Source organism: Mustela putorius, unplaced genomic scaffold (assembly GCF_011764305.1).
Source record: "Mustela putorius furo isolate JIRA1106 unplaced genomic scaffold, ASM1176430v1.1 tig00000281_pilon_pilon_pilon, whole genome shotgun sequence".
Lineage (NCBI taxonomy): Eukaryota > Metazoa > Chordata > Mammalia > Carnivora > Mustelidae > Mustela > Mustela putorius.
This window is the reverse complement of record NW_025421343.1, coordinates 17,150,970-17,160,544: the sequence shown is the minus strand read 5'-3', so window position 1 is coordinate 17,160,544 and position 9,575 is coordinate 17,150,970. Positions and strand designations below refer to the sequence as shown.

The window sequence follows — 9,575 nt, the reverse complement described above, 5'->3', positions numbered from 1 at the left end:
AACGCTTATTTGCAAAAACAGGCGATAGGTTGGCAGGCTGTTGGTTTGCTGACCCCTGTTCTAGATGATTCTAGTCCCCAGCCATTTGAGGCTAAGATCCCAGCAGAGACGGGAGAACAGGGATAAACTATCTTCCCTGTACTCTGTCCAAATCTCTGACCCACAGAATCCATGACTCTAATATAATGGCTATTGTTTTATCCCCACTATCTTTGGGGTGATATGTCACATAGAAATAGATATGGGAATGTTATATGCAAGGTAGGCCTCACCAAGAGAGGTTTGAGCAAACTTGAAGGAGTAGAGTTAACCAAGAGGGTGTGAGTCTGGACGAAGAGCATTCTGAGCAAACAGTCGGTGTAATACCCTGCTCTGGCAGAGTGTCTACTGTATATGAACTACAGTAGGAAAATTCTAGAACGATCCTGCTGAGATGCTCTGGTGACCCTGCACATTTCCACATAGGCATGTAGGCAGGGCTTGACTGTAGTGTTACCCAAGTCTTGACAGATGGCTGTATGATTCCTCCTGGAACAAGAGCAGCGAAGCCTGGTGAGCAGCTCTTGGAAGGCAGGGACATTGTGGCAAGCCTTTTTTCTTTCTTCTCCATAGTTCTAGCTGAGCACAGAACTTTTCATCTTCTTCCCTCCATGCCTCCCCCTCCCCCGAAGGATACAGCTGCAGGCCCCAGTGGAAGTCCATACAACCCCTTGGCAATAGTTTAGAGTTGGGTGCTCTAGAGCCCCCCACTGCTCGAGTATGTACATCTGGCCCCTCTGTTTTGGTGTCCTCCTATGGGGCTGGGGACACAAGGAGCTGACACCATGCTGATTTTGCTTTTGCTGTCAGTATAACCACCTGCCTAAATCCATTTGGATTTGTTGTCTCTTTACAACCAAATCTATCCAAGGAGGCCAGCCAGCCTAAGGTTCAGGGACTGTTTGACAGCAAACCAGCATAAATAGAACTGGAGCAAGGAGATGAGGTCAGAGGGGAGAGGGGACCAGATCCCCTAGGACTTTGTAGGCCTTCAGCCGTTATGCAGCAAAAAAGCAGGAAACACTGTAGAGTTTTGAGAGTTTTGAGCAGAGAAATGACAATAATCTGGCTAACGTTGTCAAAAATAATCTTGGGGCACCTGGGTGGCACAATTAAGCCTCCCACTCTTGGTTTCAGCTCAGGTGGTGATCTCAGCAGGGCCATGGGATGGAGCCATGAGGCTCTGAATCTGCTTAAGATTCTCTCTTCTGGCTCCTGCTGCCCCTCGTCCTCTCTCAAAAAAAAAAAAAAAAATAAATCTTTAAAAATAAGATAATCCTAAAAATGATTCCTTTAAGAAAATATGTAAGTGTAAGCTCCTGTTGCAATTATTAGTAAAAGTGGCTTAGAGCTCTTTTATGATGAACTTTCTCTGAGGCTTTCCTCTTGGTCCCTCCACACTTTATAGCTTCCAGCTGCTTTTCCACTCCTGCTGTGCGCTTTTCCCTTGATGTTCATCTCCTTTCCTGAGCCTCATCTCTCTTTGACTCCTCAGGGGGGCGCAGTAAAGGATTCGTCCCGGAGGCAGTGCGCTCCTCGACGCCAGGGCCGAGGCTCACACCTCCGGCCAGGTACCCAGGGGGCGGCGCTCAGTGGAAAGCGGTTGCCACTGTCGCCTTCGCCTCTGGGAACGTCACCGCCAGGGTCTTCTATGTCTTGCACGTCTGAACTGTGGGATCGCCGCGGCCCCAAGGTGCTACACCCTCCTCTTGGGTCTGGCTAAGGCCTCGGGAGCCTTCCACTCCCCTCCAACATTTTCCCCTCTTGCTCTCTCTCTCCCATCCACAAGTGCTGGACTCCGGCCGGGCTCTTTCTCCTCCTCACCTCCGGCCGCCCCTCCCCTCTTTTTCAGTCCCCTCCCTTTCTCTCCACTCCCGCCCCCCATCCCGGGCCGCCCAGGCTCAGCCCATGGCCCGCCCCTACCCGCCCCTACTGTCCGGCTCGGTCCCCTTCCTTCCCCTTGGCTGCCCGCTTCTCCGCCCGCCCTCCTTCCCGCCCCCTCCCCACCCCAACTGGCTCGGGTCCGCTCGGACTCGGCCCCCGGCCCGCCCCTTTCGGCCCTAGGCACCTCCTGCCCGCGGCTCGGTCGGGCACTTCGGGGTTAGCTGTCCTGACCGCAGCGTTGGGCTTTTTTGGTGGCGCGCTGGATCCGGGACGGGTCAGGTTTAGGACGTCTGTCTGTCCCTCGATCGGGAGAGAATTCCCAGACGTGCAGCCCCGGGATGGGGCGGGCCCTGCTGCCGCTACTGCTGTGGTTCTTCCTCCCGGCGTTCTGGAATGGAGGTGAGTGCGCGGGGCCCAGGGCCAGGCGCTGAGGGCCGGGGGGCTGGCGCCTCGGAGCTCGGGGAAGGGTGCGCGCCAACGGGGGCGCGCCGGGCTGCTGGGCAAGTTTGCAGACACCTCCGCACGCCCCAGGAGAGCCAGAGAGTGGAGCGCAGGGACCCCAGCAGCCCACTAACGGGGCACTCAGTATGGGTCGTGGGTGCGCGTCCCGGTGGAGTCAGGTAGGGGTGGGCACCGAGGGTTCCCCTTTACCGCAGTGGAGGAAATCAAGCTCGGCCCGACGCGCTGCTGGTCCTGAACTTTTTGCTCCAGAGGAATGTTGGTCGCAGAAACTTTCCCCTAGACACCGTTGCGTGGTTGGACCCCGGCTCTGGCAGTAGTTCTGGGAGCCGCGGGCCCCATCTCCCGAGGGAGACTAGCAGCCTTGGGAAGTTGGGATCACATTCCTGGTGCTGCGATCGACCAAGGACGGGAGACCAACAGGGAGGAACAGCGGTCCAGTCTGCTCCCACTGGGTCCTTATAGGTAATGTTAATACCTCTTTGCAAGGACACCCTGTGAGTGTGGGGACCCTGGACTTAGGGGAAGCATTCTTTTAACCCCTGTTATTGCTGAACAGAATCTAATGTGCTTGGACCGCGTCTAGGTTTGTCCTGATACGGTCACATTCCAATATAAGGTTCTAGATTGGTAAGTGGAGGCCAGTTAAGGAGGGTTCCATTCTGCATCAACAACTTGTTTGGAGGCTAAGAAACAAGTTAAAAGTTTGATCGCTGATGCATTTCTTGAGGAAGCTGCGAGAAACCTAACCAGGTTTTGCCAAAAAGAAAAAGAAATGGTGTGTGTGGGGTATTTTGAATAAATACATTCTTAGTTAAAAGTTTTTTATTTCCATTCAGCATGTGGTTTTTGTCTCTTTTGACCATGAACATGGATGAATAGGTTTTACCTAATAAGGGTCCAAGATATTTTTTTTAAGAATACTTGGAAAGTTCGATTTATAGTTAAGCAATTTACTTAAATGTTTTCCTTTGAGATTTTTGTTTGAAAACTCAGGTGCTCAAATAAAAAATTCTTAAGCAGTGAACCCTCTTGTTACACATTAAATTACATATGCAATTTATAATTTGGGGCCACAGAGCAATTTGAAGCAAACATCAAAAGCCAAACCAATCAAAGAACCATTCTCCACCCCCACCAAACTCTAAAAAATTATTTAGCATTTCTGCCAGATCCCATTTTTCATAATCTGCTGCAAATCTGTTCAATTTTGTTACTACTCAGGACTGACCATAAATAGTCTTGGAGGTATCGTGAATGTGAAAATTATGGGAAAAGCAACAAAAGCGACAGTTTGGGTGCTTAAAAGATATTTTATTTTTTTTTTAGAGTTTTTTTTTTTTTTAATTTATTTATTTGACAGACAGAGATTACAAGTAGGCAGAGAGGAAGTCAGAGAGAGGAGGAAGCAGGCTCCCCGCTGAGCAGAGAGCCCGATGCGGGGCTCGATCCCAGGACCCTGGGATCATGACCTGGGCCGAAGGCAGAGGCTTTAACCCACTGAGCCACCCAGGCGTCCCTTAAAAGATATTTTAAAATGGTGTGTTTCTCCAAATTTTTAAAAAACCAATTATCAAAAACCTTTTGTAGCAGACAATTAGCTTTAGTCAGATAATCCTAAAAGGTCTGCTAAACCCACCAAGCAGGAAAAATGAAAATTTTCTCCAGTTCTTCTTCTATCTTTAACCTTTTTTTTTTTTTAATAAGAGAAAGAGAGCGAGCTGGGGGGTGGGGCAGGGGGAGAAGAGGGAGGAGAGTTTTTTGGTTTTTTTTTTTTTAAGTTTATTTGAGAGAGAAAGAGTGAGAGAGCATGAGCAAGGAGACAGGCAGAGGGAGAAGCAGACTCCTCACTGAGCAAGGAGCCTGATGCAGGGCTCAATCCTATGACTTTGGGATTCTGACCAGAGCTGAAGGGAGATGCTTAATTGACTGGGTCACCCAAGTGCCCAAGAGAGAGAATCTTAAGCAGACTCCATGTTCACCCTGATGCAGGGGTCCATATCAGATCATGACCTGAGCCAAAATAGAGTCCACCCCTTAATCAGATAAGTCACCCAGGCACCCTACTTTCTGGTTTTATGTTGAACTAATCAGTGAGATGTCTGACAGTGTTATATCTTACCTTGTGAAAGCTCAAAGGTTGGGATTCCCAGTGGCAGAATTAGAACAGAAGTAAGAATGCTATGGGTAGAGACTAAACATCGAAATTAGAACCTTTGTCCAGTTTTAATTAAGATTTTAGCGGAAGTGGGAGGAAGAGGGACAAGGTGAGGATGTGTGTATATGCAATGGAGGGGAATGGATAAATAATTAAAATTTACGTATCACTTTAACCCCGGACTCCCCCCTCCCCAATACACACACAGATGCATACACACAAACACCATCCCATGAAGAAACACACATACACAGAGAACTGAAACTGCTGAACCATGGTCATCAGACTTCCCAATATGTCCTTTCTGCTCAGTCTCTGGATGGGGGAGCCAGTGAGCAGGGAAACCAGGCAAAGGTTGGCTGTCTAGAGGGCCAGGGAGAGGATAGAGGAAAAATGTAAAAGTGGAAAAAGTGAAGGACTCAGCCCATCATGAAGCAGTACCTACAGCTGAACTCAGTCCTTAGAACAAATTGTTTAAAAGTTAAAGGTTAAAACCCTTCAACATTAGCATTTCCTTCCCAAGCTTATAGGATGCAGGAACCCATATTACAACATATTGTAAGTATTTTCCCCCTAGAGAACTTTAAGTCTTCCCGCTGTTTACAAGCTTTATGACAATGGGCTCAAATGCTTTTTAGAAGTAAGCAGGACACATTTTAAAAATAAATAGTTTTAAAGAAGTCATTTGGATCCTCTTTTTGGAAGTGATGACTGGAACACAGATATGTTTAAAATTAATAATAACTTCTCAGTTTTATTTTTAGAAATAATTTCCAGATAATCAAAGGAGCAGGGCCAGTAAGTTACCAGCAGGACCAGTAAGTTATGAACAGGTTGAATCTTTAGTTCCTCTTGAATTGGGAACATGTTACCAGGTAGAAAAGCTGAGCCCAGGATATTGATTCCCCTTACCTATAAATGAACACGTGTATAACCACGGCTTCCTACATTATACCCAGAATGAAATTAGAGAGATGAATTGGATTGTGTTTGTGTTGTCCCTTTCTTTAAAATTCTCCAGCAGCTTCCCACTCCTCCCAGGGTTTGAGGGATGTGAAGAGCCTTCCCACTCCCTTTGCCCCATTTCTACCTTTTCTAATGTTCACACTGCTCCAGCCACAAGCATCTGTCTAGCACGTTTGCAGTGGATATTCCCTCCAAATGGAATCTTTTCCCCCAAGATCTCTGCATGCTGGCTTCTTCTTGGGTTTCAGCTCAGATGTCTTAGAAGAGGCCTTCCCTCACTCCCACCCCAACCAGAGTTACACAACACACACCTACTCTGTCTCTCCATTGAATTTATTTTCCCAAGAACACTTTTCACTACCCGATGGTGAGATGGCACGGTGCTTTCACCCACGTCAGTGCTCAGTGAGTATCTGGCTGGTGTCAGAGGGCTAGGCCCCTGTGGGTCTCACCATGTGCCCCTCCCCTTCTCTGCCCCTGCTGGCTCACCCAGACACAGAATTGCTGCACCTCCCATGCCTTTGTGTTTGGGGCTTGGTTGATAGAAAACAGTCTTATATTTTGCTGTGATGCCAAAGTGATTTTGTCACTAGGAAACTTAGGGCATTGATAGAAGATCAATTTTTGGACTGTATTAACCCAATAAAACAATATTGACATTTTATATTTTCTTAACTGTTCCAAGTAGAGGGGAAAAAAACAGGTCAAAAGCTGATTTTTCATGTTAACATGAATAGCATGTTAACACGGATAGCAGCTCCCTGCCAGAGGTGGGTTGCCCGATATCCTGTTAGTTGTGACCCTGAGTGCCTTGCCTTTGGCCCATTGTCACTGGTTTGATATTACCCAAACTGCATGGCTTTGGGTTGGTATGCATCTCAGCAGGAGGTTAATGATTATGAAAATTAGAAAAAAGCAGGTTCACCACAGGAGTTTCTTGGGACTTGGATGCAAATGTTAAGGCGGTGTGCGGGCTGGGTAGGCAGCAAGCCCGGCTCCTTGTCCCGCCCTGCTGGCTGATCTTTGGGGAGCTCTGAGGGCCATGGGTAACTCGGGACCTCGGTTTCCTCTCTGGTACCGTGGGTCTCTTCACTAGTCACAGAACTTGGCAAGAGGATCAAATGAGCTAAGGGCACGCGGTAAATGCTCCCAAAATATTAGCCATCATTGCTTTTGGTTCTCCATTCTTCTGAACTCAAACTTTGGGGTAATGTTTCTCCCAGATAAAAAGTGTTGGGGGGAAAGGTTCTTTTCTCGCTGAAATGTATCCTAAGCTGCAGCCTGAAATATGAGAACAGAGCTGTGGGCCACCCCCTCGTCGCTGCGTTTTAGGGCTTTGTTCCTCGTCCTTGCTTGCAGAACCTAATGCCTATCACTTGTGGCTTGTCCGGTGAGGCAGGGCCTGCCTTGCCACCTCTCCCCCCACCCCCCTTCGCCCCATTACCTTCGCTTGTTGACTTCAGACTTAACATACTACGGGAATAGCTTCCTGTCATGTGCCTCTCAGGAAGGTATAAAAATGCAGTCCAATTCCTGCTCAACTTTTCCCACAGAACACTACTCCAGAGTGGGTGTGGTTTGTTGTTGTTGTGGTATTTGTTTTGGTTTTCTTAATTTTTAATGTAAAGCCTCCAGATAATCCCTTTCCCTTTTATCAGCTGAATCTAGGTTTCCCCAGTGAAGCCCTCTGGCTGCAGTGGATACACAATGAGGCTTTGTCTCTTGGATTAACTGTGGACGGTCTGAGTGTGTGTGCCTGCGGGTGGCCCCGGGAACACCAGGAACCCGCCGGGAGCTCCCGGGAGCTCCCGAGGCACTCCCGGCTCCCAGACACTTCCTGTTTGGTGGCAGGTGTGAGCCAGCACCCAGGTACCCTGAGGGAAGCTCTGACTTCTCCACATCATCTACTCCGGGCCTGTGCTGACCCCCAACTGGGAAGTAACTTACTCTGTCACTTACTCTGTCTCTTCACCCGTGTTTTAGACCTTCTGCCTCCAGCTGAGGGCTGAAAATGCCTCCTGGCCGGGGTTAAGAATTCCATTAGGATCTGTGGCTGTGACCTGCTGGGGAAGCCCTGTTTCTGGTGTTTTATTTATTTACTTGAGTGATAGAGCTCTTAAGAGAGGAGAAAGAGAAAGAGAGAATATGGGAGAAGCAGACTCCCTGCAGAGCAGAGAGCCCCATGGTGGGGGGAGGGGGGGTGGGGGGGGGAGGAGAACACGATCCCAGGACCCTGGGATCACCTGAGTCTAAGGCAGATGCTTAACTGACTGAGCCACCCAGGCTCCCCAAGTTTCTGGTGTTTCGGAGTGATAAATGGGACAGCTGGGTAGCTCCTTTTGTTAAGCGGCTGCCTTCAGCTCAGGTCAAGATCCCAGGGTTATGGGATGAGCCCCTCATGGGCTCTCTGCTGAACGAGGAACCCGCTTCTCCCTCTCCCTCTGCTGCCCCCTACTTGTGTGCTCCCAAGCACATGCTGTTTCTCTCTCTCTGTCAAATAAATTAATAAAATCTTTTTAAAAAATTTTGATAAATGGAGAAAGAGTGATTATGTCTTATACATGTCATAGAAAAACCTACAGAGTTCTTTCACTTAATGGTAAAATGGATTTTCCATGCGTCTTGGGGGTGTTTGGGGAGGACCAGCTGAGGAGAGAGAAAGAGAGAGAGGAGACAGATGTTGATGTTATGTTTGGACCAAAACCTTACAGAAGTTTTACACCAAAAACTAACAATGTTGGAGAAACTTACACTTGGGGAAAACCCATTTCATTTTATCTCAATTTATAGACTTTGATGACAGCAAATTCTATGCACCTGTGTCTCCTTGTACCTAGTCATTACTGTGTCTTCTGGGTATTTCTCAGTCGGTTCCTTCAAAGGTGCTGTCTGGCGCCTGTAGAGTGAGCCAAGGCCCCAGCTAGATCTGATCTTCACACTGTTGGTGTCCTCCCCTAGCTCACTCGGTAAGGGGGCTCGCCCTCAGGACATACGTCTCAGGTTGGCATTTGACAATCAGGCAGATGCTCTCAGATCTCTTTTTGTATAATCTGCTTTTTTGGAGGGGTGGCCGAGCTCCATTTACCTCAACATTCGGGGACAGTAAACGTCTTAGAATCTGCCTTCTCTGTGGTCTTGCCTCTCATTAGACACACAAAGGAAAGCCTTGTTTATCTTGGAGAAGCAATTGTTTTGCTATTTTAAGCTTTAGGGCTTGTTCTAGCTCCTGAGTAGACTGGCCTCATTATGGTTTTTGAAAATAGTATCTTTTTTTTTTTTTTAACAAGTCAGAACAAGCTATCTTAGTGGAGAATATTAGAACATGGACTCCAAGTTGCTGGAAGTTGTTTTCTGTCTCCGCACTACTTAGTGAATGCACAGTGAAGTCATGAATATTCATGGACTCCCAAGGGCTGCCTCTTTGGGGGATTGGTTTTCCACTGGCTCTAGTACAGGGCAGGCTGCCTCCACACAGGAAGTGAAACCCGCCCTTGAGCCTTTCTACAATTCTGCCTCATGATCTGAAGATTTGTTGTTGAAAACAATGCTCTTTGAAAGTTTGGGGGCAAAGAAAAAAGGAAGCTCATTAGATTTAGTATTCCGTCTAAAACATTCATTGAAAAATATAACGTCTGGGAATCTAGAGAGAGATGTTCTCATCCCAGTTTTGATACTAACTTGCAGGGACACCTGGGGTATGGTGCACCTCCTTTTGGAAACTCCACATCCCCACCTTTCAAATGGAAGGGCAGATGGGTGATTCTGGGTCCCCTTCTGGGCAGAAAACAGATTCTGTCTGAAGAGGAGAGGTGGGGTGGGGACACGTTTTCTGTGTGGTTCCAGACACAGTGCCTTAGCAGGAAGATGAATGAACCTCCCAGCCCGGTGCCTGACTCTGGTTGTGAGTGTCCTCAGGCATCAGCCTAGAAATGGCGCCAGAGGCAACACAAGAGTCTTTCTTAAAAATGACTCATACCAGTGGGTTCTGTCCTATGGGCGGCTGCCGTTCCCTGACGCCTGAGCTGTCTGTGCCCCCGTCATGTAGCCCCTCCAGCTATGCAGATGTATA

At 48.1% G+C, this 9,575-nt stretch overlaps 1 protein-coding gene across 1 annotated transcript in view; it reads left to right on the top strand.

Moving 5' to 3' along the window:
* The first annotated feature begins 2,030 nt into the window (after positions 1-2,030).
* Positions 2,031-9,575, top strand: part of MERTK (MER proto-oncogene, tyrosine kinase) — a 113,198-nt gene continuing 105,653 nt past the window's right edge. Inside the window, exon 1 of the mRNA XM_013045004.2 lies at positions 2,031-2,322. Within this exon, the coding sequence (XP_012900458.2) occupies positions 2,262-2,322 (61 nt within the window). The 5' untranslated portion in view covers positions 2,031-2,261. The remainder of the gene's footprint in view (positions 2,323-9,575) is intronic.